Source organism: Propithecus coquereli, unplaced genomic scaffold (assembly GCF_000956105.1).
Source record: "Propithecus coquereli isolate 6110/MARCELLA unplaced genomic scaffold, Pcoq_1.0 Scaffold605, whole genome shotgun sequence".
In the NCBI taxonomy this organism is placed as follows: Eukaryota; Metazoa; Chordata; class Mammalia; order Primates; family Indriidae; genus Propithecus; species Propithecus coquereli.
Window position 1 is genome coordinate 367,162 of NW_012152008.1, and position 22,681 is coordinate 389,842.

General features: G+C 41.1%; 1 protein-coding gene across 1 annotated transcript in view; it reads left to right on the plus strand.

The window, feature by feature from the left end:
• The window catches only part of GIGYF2 (GRB10 interacting GYF protein 2), a 126,991-nt gene extending 106,233 nt beyond the window's left edge, over nt 1-20,758 (plus strand). The window contains exons 19-26 of the mRNA XM_012659323.1: nt 1,408-1,644; nt 6,975-7,097; nt 9,096-9,302; nt 9,424-9,629; nt 10,785-10,939; nt 12,493-12,710; nt 15,194-15,341; nt 18,921-20,758. Of these exons, the coding sequence (XP_012514777.1) occupies nt 1,408-1,644; nt 6,975-7,097; nt 9,096-9,302; nt 9,424-9,629; nt 10,785-10,939; nt 12,493-12,710; nt 15,194-15,341; nt 18,921-18,988 (1,362 nt within the window). The 3' untranslated portion in view covers nt 18,989-20,758. The remainder of the gene's footprint in view (nt 1-1,407; nt 1,645-6,974; nt 7,098-9,095; nt 9,303-9,423; nt 9,630-10,784; nt 10,940-12,492; nt 12,711-15,193; nt 15,342-18,920) is intronic.
• Nucleotides 20,759-22,681: the final 1,923 nt, after the last annotated feature.

The window sequence follows — 22,681 nt, forward strand, 5'->3', positions numbered from 1 at the left end:
CCCTCCCCGAGACAGAGCTCACTGTGTTGCCTGGGCTAGAGTCCCGTGGTGTCATCCTAGCTCACAACAACCTCAAACTCCTGGGCTCAAACAATCCTCCCATCTCAGCTTTCCAGAGTGCTGAGATTATAGGCGTGAGCCACCATGCCCGGCAATAAAAGTATTTTTTAATTAAGGTATATACATTGTTTTTTTTTAAGACATAATGCTGTTGTATACACTACAGACCACAGTCATGACTTTTATGTTGTCCTGGGAAATAAAAAAATTCATGTGACTTGCTTTATTATAATTACTTGCTTTATTGCAGTGGTCTGAACCTGTACCCACAGTATCTCCATGCCTATATTTGATAGAATTCATCATTGAAAGCATCTGGTCCTAGAGTTATCTTTGTGGAAAGGTTTTTGATTAAGTTCACTTTCTTTGTGTTATATGTTTAGTCTGTTGTGTCATTAGTATTTGTAATCTTTTTTTTTTTTTTTTTTAACAAAGTTGTCTTTTTTTAGAAGTTTCTTTTTAGAAGCAGTCATGCCTTTGGGCTAACTACTTAGTTATTTTTTTTTTTTTTTTTTTAACAAAGTTGTCTTTTTTTAGAAGTTTCTTTTTAGAAGCAGTCATGCCTTTGGGCTAACTACTTAGTTATAATGGAAACTTAAAAGCAAAATCTGGCATTTTAAACCTCTGTTGTCTGCAAGGAAGAAGCCTGAAAAGAGTGGCTCTTGGATAGATAGGAACAGTAGCTGCCACACGTGGACTAGAAGCAGATAGGGAGATAAGGACAGGGTATAGTTGGGCATAATCAAAAGGTAGAGGTGAAGTTGACCTCCTGAAGGTCAGAGAAGTTCTCTTAGAGAAGCTGACATCTGACCTATGTTTTGGAGAATGAAGGGGGAAATGTGTCATCTCGATAAGACAGAACACTGAGGTACAGCAGCAGATGCTGCAAAGGCAAGGGGACTTTCTTAACAGTGAAACAAGAATCCTGGAGGGCACCATGGAATCGTTTTGAGGGAAGGAAGCAGAAGGTAAATGAGCTCAGATGAGGGAAATGGTAGTAGATGGTGGAGCCTTGGTCTAGTAGAGATGTTCCCAAGAACCTGTGGGGCTGTGGCTGCAATGGGCAAGAACCAGGGATGGAATTAAGTGATCTTGTAAAGTCGCTTTGGTTCCAGAACTGGGTGATGTTTTTGTGGTAATCAGTATTGTGGGTAGCTCTTAACACTCAGCACCCTGAAAAGCTTATATTTTAAAAGAAAACTTACTTCTACTTTTTGTTATCATAAACAGTTTCCGCTTTCTCTGTCATTTCTATAGACATTTGGCAGAAGCTTTCAAAAGTGATTCAGACTTTTTTCCCCCACAATTAATAAAAATTTTCTCCCTTTAATTTTTCCTTCTGGAAAGGAAGAGGAGGCTGCAAAATGGGCCCGGGAAGAAGAAGAAGCCCAGCGTCGATTAGAGGAGAACCGGCTGCGAATGGAAGAGGAGGCAGCCAGACTTAGGCACGAGGAGGAGGAACGGAAGAGGAAAGAGCTGGAGCTCCAGCGGCAGAAGGAGTTAATGCGCCAGAGGCAGCAGCAGCAAGAGGCTCTCCGGAGGTTGCAGCAGCAGCAGCAGCAGCAGCAGCTGGCACAGATGAAGGTAAAGCCTCAGACATCAACCATAGGAGCTATTGCTAACATTTTTTAGTTAAGTAGATGCTGGCAATACCAGTAGCAGTTACTGTATTTTCTTTATTGTTAAATATTACTACTTTGGTTTTTTGAGCATTAATAAAACATATGATGCACATACTTTGTGTTAGGTATTTAAACAAAAGAGGAGTAAACGGAAGAGGATAGGATGTGAGCTGCGGTGCTAGCAAAACAAGTTAATCTATTTGAGTCATAAATTTAATGTCGCTCAATAAACATCGGAGTGCCTGCTCCATACCAGTTCAGCACTGCCAAGACAAATGAGACAAGGCAGTTGCCAGCAGAGAGCTCACAGATAAACATTTGGATGTGTAAATGGGAGTTAGAATTCAGGGCTTGAAATACAGTTGGCTGTGGGGGTTTGTTGAAAGTTACAGTAGGAGGTGATGTGTGCAAAGAGTTGTTTTAGGAGGATTCAAAACATTATTTGAAATAAGGAGAAAATGAAAACTGGGAGCCTGGTAAAGAGAGTATGATGGTGGTGGTGAGAATGAATAGGAAGGGCCAGTAGGAGAGAACTGGCCTGCTAGCAGTCAGCAAGACTGAGCAACTGTCTGGGGGTGAGGGGCAAAGACAGAAGCTGGGGTGGCTACTACGGAATAAGCTTCAGCAACTGCGAAAAGAGTAGACTGTTGATGAAATTGGAATAATTAGGAAGGAAGAGCAGATTCATGGCAGGTCTCATGCCGGATCTGTAGTCAGCAGTAAGGTTTAGTGTCCTCTGCCTTCAGGGAATTCACAGGATGCAGATATATAAACAGGAAATTAGAATACAGTGTGGCGAGTGTAGTGACAGAGGTGGCATTAAGGCAGTAGTTCTTAGAATGTGGTCACCTGGGAACTTGTTAGACATTCAAATTCTTGGGTCCTACCCAAGACCTACTCAATGAGAACCAACCTATAGGGGTGGTAGCCTAGCAATCTTGTGTTTACAAAAGCATTCCAGGGGATTCTGATGCTGTCTAAAATATAAGAACCACTGTCTATCTGGGGTGTTTGGAAAGGCTTCCTGAGAAAAGGTAGCGTCCAAACTGAGTCTTTAGAGATGGAAATTTTTTTAAAAAAAGTTAAATAGGCAATTTGGGGAATAAGGGATTATGAGGGAGTCATCATAGGGTAAGCATGAAGTTAAGAAACACTATGGTATGTTTGGGGGAAAATTTTTTTTTTTTTTTTAAGACAGGATCTCGCTGTTGCCCAAGCTGGAATGCAGTGGCATCATCATAGCTCACTGTAATCTCCAGTTCCTGGGCTCAAGTGATCTTCCTGCTTCAGCCTCCCTAGTAGCTGGGACTGTAGGTGCACCACCACACCTGGCTAATTTTTAAATGTGTTGTAGAGAAAGGGTCTCACTATGTTGCTCAAACTTGTCTTGAACTCCTGGCCTCAAGTGATCTTCCCACCTCGGCCTCCCAAAGTGCTGAGGTTAACAGATATAAGCCACTGTGCCCAGCCTGTTTGGGAAAATTTAAAAAGCACGTTAGTGTTGCTGGAGCGTGAGGAATGAGATTCGTACAGGCAAGGTCCATATCACCATGGGCTGTATATACCCTATTAAAGAATTAGGACTTAAAGGTATGCAAAACAGATACAGCCTTTTGAGTACTTTTAACTACGGAATAACTGTCAGATTTTTAGGAGAACTAAATGGAAGATGGACTTGAAGGGAACAAAACTGGAGGTTAGCAGACCAGTTGAGAGGGCTGGTGAAGTCACTCAGGAAAGAGGGGGGAAGGCTTGATCTAGGCCTTACTTGTGGTGAGGTTCTAAAGGAGGGGTCAAGCTATCACTAATTATTGAGTGATTGCTTTATGTCAGGCACTGTACTGATAGCTGTCCATATATTATATCATTTAATCTTCATAAAGCTTTTAAATAAAACTTAGGGGTCTTTTACCAAAGAGGAGAAATGCTAAGAAGCTGAGCCACTTGCTGTCTTATCTGTTTTCTGCTGCTATAACAGAATGCCTGAGACTGGGTCAGCAACGGAAGTTTATTTGGCTTGTGATTCTGGAGACTGGGAAGTCCAAGAGTATGACACCCACATCTAATGAGGGCCTTTGTGCAGCGCCATCTCCTGGTGGAAGGAGGGAGGAAGGAAGGGCAGGAGAGCTCACAAGACAGAGAAAGGATGGGACCAACCACCCTTTTATCAGGAACTCACTCTCCAGATCACTAACCCACTCCTGTGATAACAGCATTAAACCGTTCATGGCTCTGCCTTACCCCTTAAAGGTCCCATCTCTTAATATTGTCACAGTGGCAATTAAATTTCAACATGAGTTTTGGAGGGGACATTCAAACCATAGCACTTGCTTTGTGTCCCGCTGAGAGTTGATCACAGAACCATGTATTAGAGCTCATGTGTCTTTCGTTCCAAAGTCCTGAAAAGGCTGTCAAAAAAACTTCCTAAGAGGTCATGTCACAGTATGTGGTGACTGACCCTATCAAATTCAGGCTGTTCTGAAGAGATAATTCCTGAAGCCTATATATGAGATTCATTCTGACCCGGGAGGACTCCTTCCAGCTGTCTCTTTCCCTGGTTCTCTTAGAAGTAGGGCCTACAGTTACAGGCTATATCTCCTAGGAATCAGTCATTCTCCAGTTGCCTTTTACCCCATCCTCCACTGTTTTTGAGAGTGCTCTTAGGCTTGAACTCCTTATTCTCCACTGGATGTTGCTAATGAAGTCAGTTCCTTTGGGAAGAGATATCTGGAGCTCTCCACTTTACTGTTTCTCCCACCCCCACCCTTAGGGTAAAGTCTCTGAGTCAGCTCTGGAGCTGGGAATAATGGTGACACTCCAGCTCAAGGGTGGGCAGAACAGTAGCCTTGTCTTCTTGGCTTGCGTCTCCTGGTGGCATGGATCCTCTGCCTCACAAGCCGGGGCAAGGATGATCAGGGCCACAGTGTTCTCCGTAGTGCTGTGCTCATTGTAGAGTTCCCATCCTGCAAATGGGGCTGAGCACAGGATGAGAGCCTCCACCTGCAGCTGCACTTGCCTGGAACTTAGCCTTTGCAACAGGTAGCGGGGACCAGGATGAGAAACACTGATGATGTGCTTTTTCCAGGAAGAAAGTCCCCTGACTGGTGGCTGAGGGCAAGGGAGTCCTGTTTCTTGTCTGTACCAGCCTGGAGTGCAGTTTCAGTCTCGCTGAGCTGGTAGTAGGGAGGGAGAGACTGGGCCTTGGTTTAAGTATCACTGACCCTTCCTGTTCTTACTGAGTTTTAGCAGATTTTCTTGAATACATGTTTCTTTGTTTTCTGTATGCCCTTAGGAGCATTTCTGGAGACTTTAAATGGTTGCCTTTTAAAATAATTTTCACCAGTTTTGCTGGGGAGCAGGTCCGCAGAGCTCTTCAGACTGTCATACTGACAGTGGAACATAATTTTTTTTTTTTTTTTTTAAAGCAAAAACAGTGTTGAAAAGAAAGGTAGCAATGTCAGGGCAGAAAAAGAAGAGTACATTTTTTTAAAATCAGTAAAGGATATTTGGCATTCAGCGGTCACAAAATGTGCCAAATTCCCTACTATTTGCTTCTAATTTGGGAGATGGTTGTTCTGGACATTATGATTGACATACTATAGTTCTGAGTGGGCAGTATAGGATAAAATGTCACGAGGCAGCATTGAAGGAGCCATAGGATATCATTCCTGTGCACAAAGATTTAAGGAAAACAATAGCTATCAGCACACTCTGTTATGTGAAGACTTAGGTTTGGTTGGCAAGGTCCCCAGAAACCCATGAAATGTAGAGTATATATTTTGTGCGTACATATACTTAGAGTGTATGTATAATATGTATATGTGTCTATATGCATATATGTATATATACATACATACATATGTATATATAGAGAGAGAGAGGGAGAGAGGGAGGAAAGGTGAGAGAATGAACATAGGACAGCAATGGGAAGAATCTCAGAGGTGCCTGAGGGAAATTTCTGGAGACAGTGCATATTTTCCTGGTGTTCACTGAGGTTCTGCTGAAGAGGGCTGAGGATTGTTTCCTGGTGACAATGAAATACACATCCAGTGGGATTTTAGACAACATCATTGGTTACTGGCTGCATCAGAATTACAGAAATATGCCTCACCTTTGAATCTTCTGATTTGTTAGGTGTGGTGGAGCCAGGTCATCTACATTTTTATAGGTCCCCTCAGGTGATGCTACCAGGTTTGAGATCTACTGCCTTCCTGAAAAAGGGTTGGTTTTTGCTCAATTTTGCCTGCTTAGCTCTCCCTCCCTCCCACCCCACCCTTTTCTCTATTAGCATCCCTCTGTGCCCCTCCCTCACCCAGCACAGGTGCATTTTCAGAGAAATGCCCTACTGTCTGTCATATTGGATAACAAATGTTAAGGATCGATTATGTTTAGTAATATTGAGGTAATTCATTTGGAGAGCTATTTGGCAATATCAATGACAATTTAAACTGTTTATATTTTTTAGCCTGTCACTTCCACTTCTAGAGATTTCTGTTGTAGATCCATTCTTTTTGGGGACTGTTTGTTCATGTATTATCTTCATTAAGCATATTTTAAAAATCTGGTTAATTTTTTTGTTGTGTGTGTTTGGGTCATTAGATGCTTCAGAATTGAAATGTATCCTTTTCTGGTGAAAAAGAGCAAGAGATTCTCATAGAATAACCAGGCTTTGAGAACATTATTTAGGACCCAGATATTTATACTCTATTTTAGGCAATAATTTTAAGGGATAGGAAAAGTAGAAATTAAACGTAGCTTAATGCTCATGACTGGAAGCTATAGCCTGGTTAACTAACAGTGGCTCCAATTCATAAAAGACTGATTGAGAGCTATACTGGCATCTCCCATTAGCTGCCTCCTTCAGCTTTCCCTTCAGAAATCTTGTCCTTAACCCTTTCACTGGATGGTAGCATATTATATCCTTTGTTGCCTTCTTGGATTAAAAATCCTCAAGCCAATTTAGTGATTCTTTTGTTGACTCCTTTCTCTTTATGGCTGTATATTGCTGTGTATGGCAGTGCCATATGTAACAAATGGTAGATCAAATATAAGTGTATGTGTATATTTTAAATTGTTTTATCAATAAACTTAGATGTGGAGCAGCAACAAAAAGTTAAGCAAAAGAAGCAAACCAACTAAGAGACTAGTATGTAAAAGGAATGAAGAAGGAAATTTGAATTAAATGTTGTAAATGGAGTTGCGGGAAAGTTGGCTATACCTAATGCATTATTGCCTCTTGGTTTCCTGTCCACATTTCCTCATGAACTCTCCTGCTTTCCCTTTTTTTGTTAGCTTCCCTCTTCTTCAACGTGGGGCCAGCAGTCTAATACAACAGCATGTCAGTCTCAGGCCACACTGTCATTGGCGGAAATCCAAAAACTAGAAGAAGAACGGGAACGGCAGCTTCGAGAAGAGGTAAATTTTTGAAGTAAAAGTGGTCCAGTCGAACAGTGTTCTAGAATATTTACTGTGAACTATGGGTTAGTGGTTACTGAAGACAGTTATTGTTAGAATTGCTGTGTGTCTGAATTGGATGTTCATTATTAAACTCTTTTAGCCCATAATTTGGTCACCTTAGCAAAGATGAATGATCTAATAGGAATAACATTAAGATTATATAACAAATGTTCAGTTTTCTTAAACATTTTATTGGTCAAGCTGTGGAGAATAGCTCGTAAATAAAAGTACATGGGTTGTTTAAAATTGTGGGTGAGTTTTGCTCAAATATCCTTTTGTAAACTTGACATTTAGAATGCAGGATACTTATCTCTCTAAAGGGTGTTGGGTTCCCTGAGTAGCCTAGAAAAACTTATAATATGGTAGAACTAAAGTACCTCTGCACTTTAAGTCTATATCCTGTAGTTCATCATTAGTGTAAGGAGAAGGAAAAGGTGGAGGGGTGAAGGAGGGGAAAGAATAACAGCTTTTGACAGGAGAAAATAATTCATGGTTTGGTTCAGCATACATTATGTGCCTCATTCATTCATTCATTCATTCAACACATACTTATTGAGTCTCACTTACAATCTGGGGTTACAGCTGAATTTAAAACAGACAAAATTTTCTGCATTCATGAAGCTTACCCTCTAGTTGAGGAGAGATGGCATATTAGAGGATGATAAGTGCCACAGAGAAAAAAAACATGGGGACAGGGTTAGGGAGAGTGTTGGGAGTTGGGGATGGTGTTGGTGATGGTATGATTGAATGTCCAGTTTTAGGTAGTATGGTCTAGGCAGGCCTTTCTGAAAAGGTGGCATAATATAGCAAAGCCTTGAAGAACATGCTTTATGTGGGTATGGTGATTTGGGGCAGAGCAATCAATTTGTTAGAGCAGCAGTCTCCAACGTTTTTGGCACTAGGGACCAGTTTCATAGAAGACAATATTTCCACAGAACCAGGGGCGGGGGTGTGCAGAGCTCAGGCAGTGATGCAGGACCAGTACCGGGCCATCACCTGGGGTTTGGGGACCGCAGTGTTAGAGAATGTAAGTTGCCATTTTTGTATCTGGGTCATGTGATTCACGAAATGGGAAGGCCATGGACACACAAAGAGAAATAGGAATTGTCTATACATATTTACCATATAGTGTGCTTGTTGTCATCCAATGGTTAAAATGTTTCTTCGCCTTGAAAATTAACTTATTTCTTGCCTTCGTTTTAAAAAAAGATCTCTGCTGAACGAAAAAAGAATAGTGGTAATGACTAGGAATCACAGGTCTTCTCTTGTTCATCTTTTTGTCTACCAGAAGTTAATATTTTATTTGGTTTATTTTCTTTGAACCTTTAAGTCTTCTTCTGCCCTTCAAAAGGCATAAAATGCCACTTAGTACATATTTCTCACATAGAGAAACCTAAGATAATTTTATTCCATTTTTATCCCTGGAGGGATCCCTTTCTGGGACCCTGTAACCTGTTCCAATCTGGATATTCTTAGCTTGCTTCATAGCTGTTGTGTTTTTCTTGACTTCTATCATTGCATGTTTTCCCCAGACTGATTTTGATTTTCACATGTTTTCTCTTCTGTTTTCCATCTCTGTCTTTTTATCTTTTTGATGAGGCATTTCCTCAATTTTATTTTTCAGTCCTTCTATTGAACTTTTAAAAATATGATGATGATGATGATGATGATGATGATGATTTTTGGAGACCGGGTCACCCAGGCTGGAGTGCAGTGAAGCAATCATGGTGCACTGCAGCCTCAAACTCCTGGCCTCAAGCGATCCTTCAGCCAAGTGCTGTGATTACAGGGTGTGAGCCATTATGCCCAGCTACATTTTTATTTGCAGCAAAAGAATGGACCCTGTCAAGTTAATTTTATGTAGCTACTATGTATTTGCATTCCATTTAGTATGGACATTTATAACTACTATCTAAAAACAGGAGTTCTGAGCTAGCTTCTGTTTTTATGCAACAGCAAAGGCGCCAGCAGAGGGAATTGATGAAAGCTCTCCAGCAGCAGCAACAGCAGCAGCAGCAGAAACTCTCAGGTTGGGGGAATGTCAGCAAACCCGCAGGTACTACAAAATCTCTTCTGGAGATCCAGCAGGAAGAAGCCAGGCAAATGCAAAAGCAGCAGCAGCAGCAACAGCACCAGCAGCCAAACAGAGCTCGTAATAATACGGTATGGTCATTTTCCTAAGCTGTCGTATGGACCTGTGTTATGTTATCTTTTCTGACTATAGTGGACTTTTTATCTTTTTAATATTATTAACCATAATCATTTTTCTCTTTTTCTTTAACAGCATTCCAACCTGCACACCAGCATTGGGAATTCTGTTTGGGGCTCTATAAATACTGGTCCCCCTAACCAGTGGGCATCTGACCTAGTCAGTAGTATTTGGAGTAATGCTGACACTAAAAACTCCAACATGGGATTCTGGGATGATGCAGTGAAAGAGGTGGGACCTAGGAATTCAACAAACAAAAATAAAAACAACACCAGTCTCAGGTAGGGCTCAAAATGATCACACCTGTGCACCTTGCTTGGTTGGTAGGTGGGGTGGGGGAAATGGGATGTTGGATGGGCAGGGAAAGGTAATTATATAGTTTTACTAATTGTTTTCATCTGTGTTTAAGCACATAGAGTCATAATTATGGTGATTGCTTTCTTCCGCATAGAAACACATTTCTGTTATTTCTAGGGGCTCCTTTTGCTGAGCACTTAATCCATTGCCGGTCACATGGTAACCACTTAATAAATATTAGTAATAGTTTATTTTTGTTGTTGATGAACAATTCTACAAGGGTATTCTCCAGGCATCTTAATTTTTTCTAAATTTTTTCTAAATTTATGTTTTTAAGTTATTTATACTATAATGCATATTAAAAATATCTCTGAAATGACCTTAAAACAATTTATTTCTGTAGGTTAGTTACATTTCATCTTCATCTTTCTTTCTTCAGTATACAGTGTTGTTGAATGAGCATGGGTTTTAGTTTTAAATACCTGAACTCAAATCCCAGCACTACCACTTATTAGCTGTGTGACCTTGGGCAAGAGGGAACCTCTTTGAGCCTCAGTTCCCTCATCAGTAAAATGAAGATAATAACAACTTCATGGGTGTAGTTGTAAAGATTAAATGAATACACATGAAGTAGTTAGTAAAGTGCCTGGCACATGGTAACTACATAATAAATGGTAGTGTTGTCAGATTCTTTCTTCTTGATTGAGAGCCTAATATGTTACAAATAGGACAATAAATACCTGTTAGATTATTGAGCCTCTTTGCCAGACACTGTGTTCTGGGCCTTTGCATGTAATATCTTTATTACTTATGATAACCCAAAGAAGTTTTAGTACCATTTTGCAGATGAGGAAACTGAGGCTTAGTAAAATTAAACAACTAAGGACACATGGAAGAATTCCATCATTTTTTCTCAATAGAAGCCCTGTATTTACAAACTGGGATACATTAGCTGATACTAGATTTTAAGGGGGTATCCAGTCCAAATATTTGAATTTATTTTTCTTTTTTGGAGCCAAGCATTGAATTACTGGACAGACATCCAGTGTTGCCAAGACATTATCTATTTATGGTGTTATAGTATAATCACATAGTAACAGTTTCTAGGAATATAATACCACCCTATTGTTTTGCTTTAGTAAATCTGTAGGTGTGTCTAACCGGCAGAATAAGAAAGTAGAAGAAGAAGAAAAGTTGCTGAAGCTCTTTCAGGGAGTAAATAAAGCCCAAGATGGATTTACCCAGTGGTGTGAACAGATGCTTCATGCCCTTAATACGGCAAATAACTTGGATGGTAAGAATTGGGGAGGGAAACCCAGCATGTGGAATGACAGAGCAGGACCTACAAAGAGGTTGGTGAATTGGAACAATGGGACAGAACTCAGGAGATGAAATCTAAGGTCAAGTTCTGCACCTGCCGTGAGAACCTGACTCTTTAATGGCATTACTTGTGCGAAGTCCTATAATACTAAGCTCAAATAGGGTATTGGTGGTTGCCAAAAAGTAAATGCCATCTCAGTCTGCCTTAATGATATATAGGACAGTGTAGGTCATAGTTCCATACTGCTCATTTTATGGGGGATATTGCCAGCTATATCAAGTGCAAAAGAAGGTAACTCATGCTGGGGACAAAGGTTAACCTGAGCAAGAGACAACTTAGGGATGTGATGACATTCCCCTCCTACTTTTAGGGGAGGGAGTGGGAATTATAATAGAGCAAGGAGAATTATTTTGTGTGGGATAAAACTAGGACCAATGTCTGGAAGTGAAAAGGTTCCGGCACAGTTTGAAGAAAAACTTGCTTGTAGTTAGCTGTTTACAAAGAGAACTACCTGCCTTAGATGGAAGTGAGTCCCCCTGCCCACCCCTTAGTGTTTGAACAGAGACTGGTTAACATGTTGCAGAAGGAGCTCTGATAACTGATAGACTAAATTGAACTAGTCCACCTCTGATATCTTGTCTAAAGCCAAGAATCTCTTAAAAACAAAGCATGAAAGGAATTAAAGAGTTCCTTTGCAGCATCGTGACAGTATCTAATGGTGTGAAAGTCCACAGAGCAAACAGTTGTAATTAATAGTCATGGCTACCATCCATTAAGCACCTACCATGTGCTAGGCACTCTCTTAGGGTTAACATATGTTATCCTAGCTATTTAATTTTTGCAATTATTTTTAAAGATACCTTTACAAGGTTGGTAATATTATCCCCATTTTATAAATTAGGAAACAGAGGCTCAGAATGGTTAAATAACTCATCAAGGTCACACAGCCAGCAAATTGCAGAGACAGGTTTTAAACCCATGTCTGTTTAACTCTGATACTTGTGCTTTTTCTCCTGTGCCATACTGCTTGCATTTTCCATTTGATTTCTCTCTAAACATGTAATATCTCAGTGAATTGAAAGTTCCAGGAGGATATAGCTGTATCTTTAGTTTCTGTTGGCACACATCATAGCCCGGCACACACCATAGCGCTTAAATACTGATTGACTTTAAGGAAAGAAAGAATGAATCCCCAAATTACTTTAGTCTTAGGCATGTAACTTTTTCAATCAACGTAACATTTAGTTTCAGCCAATATAACATTAAGTGAAATTAAACAAGTGTGAGATTTCTTTGATGCTATGCTATTTCAGATAATTTTGAGCATTATGATGGTAGTGTTTTTTCATTTCAGCAGGGTAGATTAAAGAGTATTTAATGCAGGTCATTGCGTACCTTTCAAGTTTCTGTCATTAATGCCTGTATTAGGTGTGATGATACATTAAAAACTGAAACAGATTTTTTTTGTATGTTGTTTTCTCATTATTTCATTGTTACTTTTTGTCTTCTCCCCTTCCATTTTGCAGTTCCCACATTTGTTTCTTTCCTAAAAGAAGTAGAATCTCCTTATGAGGTCCATGATTATATCAGGGCCTATTTAGGAGATACTTCTGAGGCCAAGGAGTTTGCCAAGCAGTTCCTTGAGCGCCGTGCCAAACAGAAAGCCAACCAGCAGCGTCAGCAGCAGCAGCAACAGCAGCAGCAGCAACAGCAGCAGCAGCAACAGCAGCAACAGCAGCAGCAGGTATAATGTAGTGTAGTATATGCAGTAGCTCTGTGAGTATTAATACCGTAAAGTGGCGAATAACCAGAGAATTGAAAATTAAAACATGTACACCCAGTGACCAAAGCTTTTTAAAATGTGTAAACTTCATATTTTCAAGGTACGTGTCCAGAGACCTTTGTGAATTTCCCATATAGCAAATATAACCATTCTCTATTAGATGTGCCAGTCCCATTTTTCTTGATTCATTTATATGTCTTAGTTAGATTGCTAATTCCAACATATCACAAACCCATAAATTTGGTTTTGAAAAGTTAAAACTTACAAATGTTAAATCTTCCAAGGTTCAGGATCCACCGTACTCAGTACTGACAATACTACAGCATACCAGACATTTCATATGTTGTTCATGGGGATGTAAATGGTACAGTAATGATTCTCATTATTCATAGTAGTTATGTTTTATAAGGTCCCTATGAACACTGAATTAGTGAATACTGAACCATTGTTCCTAGGGGGATATACAGAGTTAGGTTCCTATGCGCCTCTGGTCACAACATTTTTGTTAACTGATCAATAATCTTGTTTTGTATTTTTTTAAAGGCACTTTATTTAATATATATTGATTCATTAACATTGAGCTCATAGCCACTGGCACTATAACTCACGCCTGAACAAAGGTTATCTAACACATAATATTTTTCTCCCTAAAGCACATCACAGCTTTCTCGTGCTTAGGAACACCAGACAGCTCTTTATCACTACACTTGGGGGCCACTTTAAACAGTGAAATCACCAAAAAAAGCACAAACTTGGAAAATATGGCACTAAATAGACTGGAAAAAGGACACTTGTTTGCAGTTTTGAGATATGTAACAAGAAGACAGTATTTCCTTATTCTACCTCATCTGGGAATGTGTGTCTTGAACATCTCAAATTTTTCATTGCTCTGCACATGTGCATGTCCAGAATGACCATAAAAGCACTGCGAGTATTGATTATGGGGTTATGAATAAATTTTAACAAGTAGATGAATTCACAAATAAGGAATCTGAGAGAATCAATTACACGAGTTTTCTGAAAAGTTGGTAGGCTCATGAAGAGGCTTAAAATATTAAGGCAGGGCCAAGCCATGGTGGTTTACACCTTTAATCCCAGCACTTTGGAAGGCTGAGGCTGTAGGATTGCTTGAGGCCAGGAGCTTGAGACCAGCCTAGGCAACATAGGAAGACCCCATCTCTAAAAAAAAAAATTAGCCAGACATGGTGGCAATCATCTGTAGTCTCAGTTACTCAGGAGGTTGAGGCAAGTGGATTACTTGAACCCAGGAGTTTGAGTCTGCAATGAGTTATGATCATGCCACTGCACTCCAGCCTGGGTGACAGAGCAAGACCTTGTCTCAAAAGAAAAAAGAATTTTTTCAAAATTCTTCAAAAAAGAAAAATATATTCTTTAATCCCATAATTCTTATACTAGAGATAATCAATATTTGTTATAGGTCACTTCTGGGGATGTGGACAATACAGTGAAGTAAAAGGTATTTAAAATTTAACTGGGTACTGCTAAATTCAAGAATATAGTATTGGAAAAGAAGGAAAAAAATCTGGGTAAATGGGCTGACAGGGATAAATTTAAGGAAAGTGAAAAGACAACACTAGGAAAAGTATTTTAAGGACTCAAAGGAGAAGGCATCATATAGCAATACCGAAGGCCCTTTGTGAAATGACCTTCTCTGTGGGCTAAAACAGCAAGGTGGAAGCCCAGCAAGCATGTGCACACATGCATGCATGCATTTGTGCGTGCACACACACACACACACACACACACACATACATACACACATACACACATACACGTCAGGCTTGTCCTTCCACAGTGCTTTCTCCATTCCTTCCCCACTACCACCACCTGTGCCTTCAATTGGCTCGTTAAAATGGATCCCAATTTAAAATGAGTCGCTCTAACAAGAGCAAAAAGTAAATGTGAACGGCTGGTAGATTATTTCATAGTCTAACCAGTTGGTAGAAAATGTATGGACAATATTTTGGGGCCAGATCCCTTCTGGGATTGCTGATAGGAATAACGTACGTGACTTCATCATTGCTTGGTAATATGCTGCCAGCTGGTCTGCATCTTGTCCTCTCAGCCTTGGGGCCCGGAGAACAAAGAAACCTGCTTTGGGTAGGTGAGAGGTGTACCTTGCCAGAGTACAGAGGTCTGTTCATGGATATGTACAGATGTCACAGACTCCATATATACTGGAGAAGTACTAACAGCTGTGCTGTCACAGCAGGCTGGAAACCTAGAGTTAGCAGGAAAGGCTTTGTGGAGGCACCGAGCTTAAATGGAGTGTTTGAATCTAAATGAAGGAAAATGGTGGCTCAGTGACCTGCTTTTGGCTTTATTATTATCATCAGCACTCATGGAAGGCAAATCAGCCATTTTCTTAGGGTGAGCCAAGTCTGCATCTTCTGTGTAATCTATTATGCTGTCTTGTTTCACAGGACTCTGTGTGGGGGATGAACCACAGTACACTCCATTCAGTATTTCAGACCAATCAAAGCAACAACCAACAATCCAATTTTGAGGCTGTACAAAGTGGCAAGAAGAAGAAAAAACAGAAGATGGTCCGAGCAGATCCCAGTTTGTTAGGTGAGCAGAGGCCTGAAGTCTCAGCCGAGTGTTAGAGGAGTGCAGATGATAGCAGTTATCTGATGTGAGTTTCTGTGGTGCATTGTTTTTCAAGAAGGAAAATATTTCTTACACAAAATTAATTTTTTAATTGGGTCAAAATAAGTAGCCAGTATTTACTGGGCATCTCGGTGCAAGAAATGTGCCTCATATGCTGTTGGAGGTAAGAAAAGCAATAACTTAAGTTGTATGGTGCTTTAAACTTTAAAGCATTGTTTCATATTTATTATAATATGAATTTCTCTGGAGGGCCTTTAGTAATTTAGTTAGAAAATAATGCTAATGGAGAATGGTGAAAGTAGTTTTAAAAACTTAAATGCTGATTTATGTTAGAAGCAGACCATGAATTCGATCAGGTATTCAAAGGAGAGAACCAATGTGTGTTGGTAATCATTCTGTGTATTGTATAATTCTCAGAATTACTTTGAGGTGTTGCCTCAGTTTTACTAGTGAATAGACCAGGGCTCAGAGGATTTAGAACTACACAACTGTCAGCAGTGGAGCTGAGATTGTAGAACAGTCCTGTTTTCTTTCCACTCTTATGTGTTACCCATGGCTATTCTTGTCTAGCATTAAGGACCATGTAAGGAAGCTTCCTGGAAAAGGTGGCATCTGAACTGGGACTTTGAAAGACTGGCAGGAAGGATGGGGAATGTTGTTTCAGGAATAACAAACAGTATAGGCTGCCTGTGTTTCTTAAGTTGACCTAACAACCTCACGGACCATGATGAAACCAGAATTATTCTCTATTTGTGAAGGTAAAATTAGCTGTGATAAAACAGCACTGTCTATACTAGAATGAGTATATAGGCAGAGATGGCAGTTTGTGATTTTGGCCTGGTCAGGAGGGCAGACTAGTTAGGAGGTTGCAGTATAGACCAGTTGAAAGATACCAGTGGCTTGGAATAGGGTTTTTGCAGTGGGGTTAGAGAGGAGTTAGAGGGATTTTAGAAATTTGGGGGATAGAATCAACTGGACAAGCAGAGTGGAAAGGCCTTGGGCTTGGGGAGCAGGGTGGATGGTGCTGCCATGTGCTGTGAAATGACGAACACTGGAAGGTGGAGCAGGCTGAGGGGGCGCAAGACGGTGTTTGAGTGTTGGGTGGGTCGAGTTTGAAATGCCTGTGGGACGTCATGAAGACCCTAAAGGCCAGCAGTGCAGGAGGCAGATGGTAACTGACCCTACAGTGCCCATGGCAGATCCTCAGGGCCCTGGCGAACAACATGGTAACAAAAACCTAACTCTGAGAACTGCCTTTTGGAATTCATGCCTGAAAACTAAGTTTGGAAACTTAGGGACCTGGTGAAATTGTTTTCCTCTGCTTGTCTTGAAAGTTAATGTTAAAGGTGGGTGCAACCGTCTGAAATTGTATCCAATTTGGGCAGAAATAAGTGAAGCGATATAAAAGCATTCCTTAAATTCTAACTGTGAGTTCTAGCTAAGAAGCCCTTGCTGGCTGGGCGCGGTGGCTCACGCCTGTAATCCTAGCACTCTGGGAGGCCGAGGCGGGCAGATCATTTGCGCTCAGGACTTCAAGACCAGCCTGAGCAAGAGCGAGATCCCGCCTCTACTAAAAAAAATAGAAAGAAATTAGCTGGGCAACTAAAACATGTGTGTGTGTGTGTGTGTGTGTGTGTGTACACACTTTTTGCTCCAGACTTCTCCCTTCTTGTCTTTGCATGATTAAAATTAGTTTCTTAAATTACATTTCCACTTCTATTGCATGTAACTCATTATTGTTTTATTTATCACATTTTATCTGTTCTTGAGATACATGTGAAGTCAAAGAAAAAACTGTCTCAGAATAGAGTAATAGTTCATTTCATAAACTGGCCTCTAGGTCCTTATACTTACCTAATTAAACCATTACTTTAAAAATATAGACAGTAAGCCTTTCATAGTTTTCAAGGGAAAAAAGGTCTTGTGGGTTATGGGAGCACAGTCATGATGAGGTAGAACTCAGGAAGGGGTTTAGAATCCTAGCCTCTGCCTGTGTTAGGCCTTGGAAAGCAGCTTGTTGTACCACAGATTCCTTGGTTAATAAATAGGCATGTTTATTTTTTCAAATTGTGTTTTTGAGTCAGTTAAGCTATTTTTATTATGTAAGTCATTTTTGTTTGTTATTGGTACATTTAAAATGTGTAATTGTTTGAAACCTGAACATTAAAGAACAAAAAAAAAAGTGCGGAAAACCCAACTAATATTAACAGAACTGCTTTTAGAATGGGGCACATTGCCTGTTTACTTTTTGGTATTCAGATAGCAGCTAAAACAGTTTGGGATTTCATTCAGGGTAGACGAACTGGGAAGCCTTTTAGGAGTCACTCAGTCCAAAGAGGACTTGTTCATCGTAATTTTTATCAACCTCGGATTATGGAGTTTTGGGAAAAATTAAACGTGACCGTTGGCATTAGGTTTTCCAATGTCAGTAATGTTTGTGAGTACTGCTTGTCGCCTTCAATGGGTGTGCTAGTACTGCTTTTTCTAAACCTTATTCCATTTTGGTTAATCAAATATTGCTCACTGAAATCCTTTACTTCACAGATACACTTACAGTAGATTGAGTTGAATAAAGTACTTTAATCTTTTTGTTCTGTCTACTGTGGGAAAGAAAGAACAACGTGAGAGCTCTAACTATCTTACAGTGGGTCTTCCTTAAAGCATCCTACCCCTGAATAGCAAAAACTAGCTAGAACTTTCATGAAGTTTTTTTTTGTTTGTTGGTTTTTTGAGACAGAGTCTTATTCTGTTGCCCAGGCTGCAGTGCCATAGTGTCAGCCTAGCTCACAGCAACCTCATACTCTTGGGCTCAAGTGATCCTCTTGCCTCAGCCTCCCGAGTAGCTGGGACTACAGGTGTGCATCACCACGCCCGGCTAATTTTTTTCTATTTTTAGTAGAGATGGGGTCTCGCTCTTGTTCAGGCTGGTTTCAAACTCCTGAGCTCAAGTGGTCCTCCCGCCTCGGCCTCCCAGAGTGCTAGGATTATAGGCATGAGCCACCATGCCCGTCCTCGCAAAGTTTTTGGCCAGTGGAAAAAAATATTTCCATTAAAGTGAGTCTGGGGTTGAAGGAGTATTAATCCCACACAGATTTCAAAGTCATGTGATCAGGTAGTTACAAAGTACTTAGTGGGTGTTATTTCCTTCTTTCCCCCCAACCCCCATTTCTGTTAAGGTAGACCTGCTGAATGAACTTCCCCCCACTGCCCCAGACCAGCCTGGCCTATCTTTAACAGACACCCCACTCTCTTCTCAGATTCTATAAGGTAGTGATTTGTAGTTCTGTGTTTAAGTGTGAGACTATTTTGTTTCATTTTTCTCCCCAATCAAATTATATCAGAACCCTGAAAAATAAAACAAAGAATCTCTCTTTCAAAGAACAGAAAGCTACTGCTCTTTCATCTTTCTTCTGTCCCCCTTTACACCCCTATGGTATGCTCAAAAACAAGAGACTTATGTTATATTCCAGCCCACTGCCTAGAATTTGAGCCACTTGGTTGTCTGGGTGTGGTCACTCATAGCCAATTTTTTTCCTGCAGGATTTTCAGTCAATGCTTCATCGGAGCGACTCAATATGGGTGAAATCGAGACTTTGGATGACTACTGAGCACCTGCCAGTGGACTGGCCTTCCCTCTCCTATTTGCCAACTATGGAGTCTCCACCTTTGGACACAACACTTTATTCACCGTTTCCTCTTTGTCACTCTGCAACAAACCACAGAATCGATCATCTCAGGCTTTTTCATCTAGCCCTTTGTGTCCAAGATTCTTTAAACTGTTTTTGTTGGTGAACATCTCAGACTGTAGATAAGTGGACTGGACCCTGTGTCTTGGGGGTGGCAGTTGGGATTACTCCCCAACAAGGCTGATTTTGGGCAGCACGTGTTCACTGTGCCGTGATTTCATCTACTGTCTCCCAGAAAGTGTGTTGGGATCTGCCAATAGCAGCTTGCTTTCTCTTGTCACTCTTTTTCCTTCTAGTTTGTTTTTTTCTTCTTGTTTTTCCCCTACTCCATAAGGGCAAGAGGTCTAATTGGTGCAATCATGAAGAGAGTTCATGGTTAACAGACATTGGCCAGCAATAAAACGCCCCATGAACCGTGACTCGAGTGTCCAGCAGAGACAGTTAGAGCTCTCCCAGTCTGAAAGTTGCATTGCCACTGCTAACTTTGGGATTGCATCAAAGAGGCCCTGAACAGGGTTGAATTTAGATTGGATTGGTTTGATATTACACATCCCTCACCTGTTCTTTCTGAGCATCCTTTCAAAGAAAGCATTCATGTTTTTCTTCATTAGATAGTGACTTCCAAGCAAGCTGACTTCTCCCCTGGCATTCTCCAACCTGATTGGACAAAGGAAACCCTATGGCCTGGGAGAGGGACTTATTCTTAATTTTTCTTTCTTACAAAAACTGATTTTTCCCATAAATATTTTTACTTCAGAGGACTAGGACCAGTTTGTTTTGGGCCCTTCTGCTGAAAATTTGCCTCGTTTAAGAGGCAGCTAGGATATTTACCATATGTATGAATTTGTATAATTTCATTTTGGATAGGGATAAACTTTTGCTTCCGATAAAAGCCCGGAATTTCTTCTGGTTCCTCAGAGCATTGTGTGTGTGTGTCTTGCTGTGGCCCAGAAAAGGTTTTGTTTAAAGATTCTGGCATGGCAAGTTGCTTGCCTTTTCTGAAAAGAGAATATACAAAACCTGACCATCTTTAGAACCTTCTTCCATGGAAACCACTATACAGGAGGATGCTTTGGGCTGGAGGGGATGGGCGAGAATGGGAGCGAGAAGCCTGGTCTGGCTTCTCATCATAGCCTCCTAATACCTTTCACTTCAAGTAGAAACGTACTCAAGTCCTATTTATAAATAAATACTCTTCCTATCTCCACCAAACCCCTACAGAACATCACCTGGAAGTGCTACTCACACTTGGGTTGGAGCCGTTGGCCCAGCTGTTCCTGTATGAGAGGCGCTGGGGTTTGGGCGGCTCCTGGGTAAAGCACCTTTGCTTTGTGTCATCGTTGCCTGAAGAAGGCTGGAGTTGCTCTGAGAGCAGTTTGGTTTTGGAGAATTATATTTGGCTTCTATTTTTATTATTTTGGATCACCATCTCCCTATTCCTTCTTGCCTCCCTCCCTCCTAAACATGTATAATAACTATACAGAAACTGCTACAAACTTGTATATAGTTTTTGGATCAAATAGCATGAGGAGATGGGAAACCATTAAAAATTGGGACTCTTACTCTCCTTTGCTTTGTAAATTCAAAAGTGGGGGGTGGGGAAGAGGGATAGTTAAAATGTTTACAAAACTTTAAGCTCCCTCGGAACTTTTGCCAGTGTGGAGGAAAATAAAAAAAAAAACTTAAATAAAACCTGGTTGTATTCTATCTGAGCGTACCTCTGGTACTCACCTTTGTCAAGGCTGAGTTTTGCACTAAACTGTTCCTCTTGGCACTATGGAAAACTCCAAGCACTGGAGACATGCAGGCAGCCATGGCTCTCTCTGCCAGACTGTGGAACACTGGCAGGTACTGTATTTGAGAATGTACAGGTCAAGGCAAACATCGGTAAGTCGGTAAATGTCTTTCCTCCTTTGACTGTCCATTTCTGCCGACTTGTGGATCGGCTTCTGCCCTCTTGCCACAGACACACCCCCGCTGAATGTGTCCTTCCAGTGTCTGCCCACATCGTCTAAACTAGACTTCATTGTGTGTGTGTTCAGGGAAAATAAATTAAAAAAAAAATTGGGAGTAGAGGGGGCAAATTAGGAGAAACAAAGTCATTTTAGTCTTGGAACATTCCATTTGCTTGCTTAGAATAGACTTGCTTCCATAGACTTGCTTCTATCTGAGGAATTTCCCACTTAGTAGAAAGAAACCACTCTTCCTTGGTAATGTTTGTGTCTGTCTCTCTCAATTCTGCTTTCTTTGACATTCTCATTTGCTCACTCTTTCACTTACAGCCACTGTTTTCTTATCCCCGTTTATGAACTAACTTTCACATTCTCTTAACTCTTGAGTTTTGAAGTATTCGTTTTGTATACTGCTTTCAGTTTTTTAAATTCAGAGATTTAAAAAATATCCCCAGACAAGACAGTTTGATTATGGAGACTTCCCCAGAGATAGCTGGTGTTCTGGTTACTGTCGCAGCATAAAAAATTATCTCCAGATTGGTTTGTAACAACTACTTTATTTTGTTGGTCATTTTGTGGGTCACAAATTTGGGAAGGGCTCAGCGAGGTGGTTCTTTTCTTGGGGTCTCCTGTGGTTGTGGTCAGATGTCTTCTGCAGCTGCATTCTTATGAAGGCTTGCCTAAGTAAGTGGGCTGCCCAAGATGGCTCACTTGTGTGAAAGCAGTGCTGGCTGTTGGCTGGGAACTCAGCTGGGTTGATGGCTGGTGGATCTATATATGTCCTCTCTAGAATTGCAGCTTCAGAGTAGTTGGAGTTCACATGTGGTGGTTGGCTTCCCCCAGAGAACCAGAAAGAGATGCTGCCTTGGCTCTTCTGACTCCTCTAAGCTCAGGAGTCACATAGGGTCTTTCATGACACTGTATTCCGTCAAAGTAGTCAGAAAGTATGATATTGTAAAATATATATTTGGTCTTCTGTCCCATTTCCTGGCATACAACTCCCAAAATCCTTAAACTCCAAAGTGAATTCTTTTTGTAGGAGTTGACTGATGGCCGGCAGCCCCTTGGTAGCTTCAGGATGGAGCTGGTCCCTGAAAAGAGCAAGGCAGGGTTAGAGGGTTGGAACTTTCCGCCCGACCCCCAACCTCTGGAGCGGGGAGAGGACTGAAGGTTAAGTTGATAACCAGTGACCAATGGTTTGATCACGTCTACATAATGAAGCCTCCATAAAAACTCAAGTGGACAGGATTCAGAGAGCTTTTGGATAGCCGAGTACGTGGAGGTTCATGGAGGGCGGCACACCAGGTAAGGCGCGGAAGCTCTGCGACCCTCCCCCATACCTCTGCACACCTCTTATCTCTGTCCTTTGTAATAAACTGGTAAACATAAGCATGTCCCTGAGTTCTGTGAGCTGCTCTAGCAAGCCGAATCCAAAGAGGGGTCCTGGGACCCCCAACTTGAAGCCCGTCAGAAGTTCTGGAGGCCTGGACTTGTGAGTGGTGTCTGAAATGGGGGTGCAGTCTTGTGGGACTGAGCCCTCAATCTGTGGGATCTGACACTATCTCCAGGGTAGATAGTGTCAGAATTGAATTGGAGGGCGTCCAGCCGGTGTCCACTACAGAATGGACTGCTTGCTTGTTAGTGGGGAAAACCCCCACACATT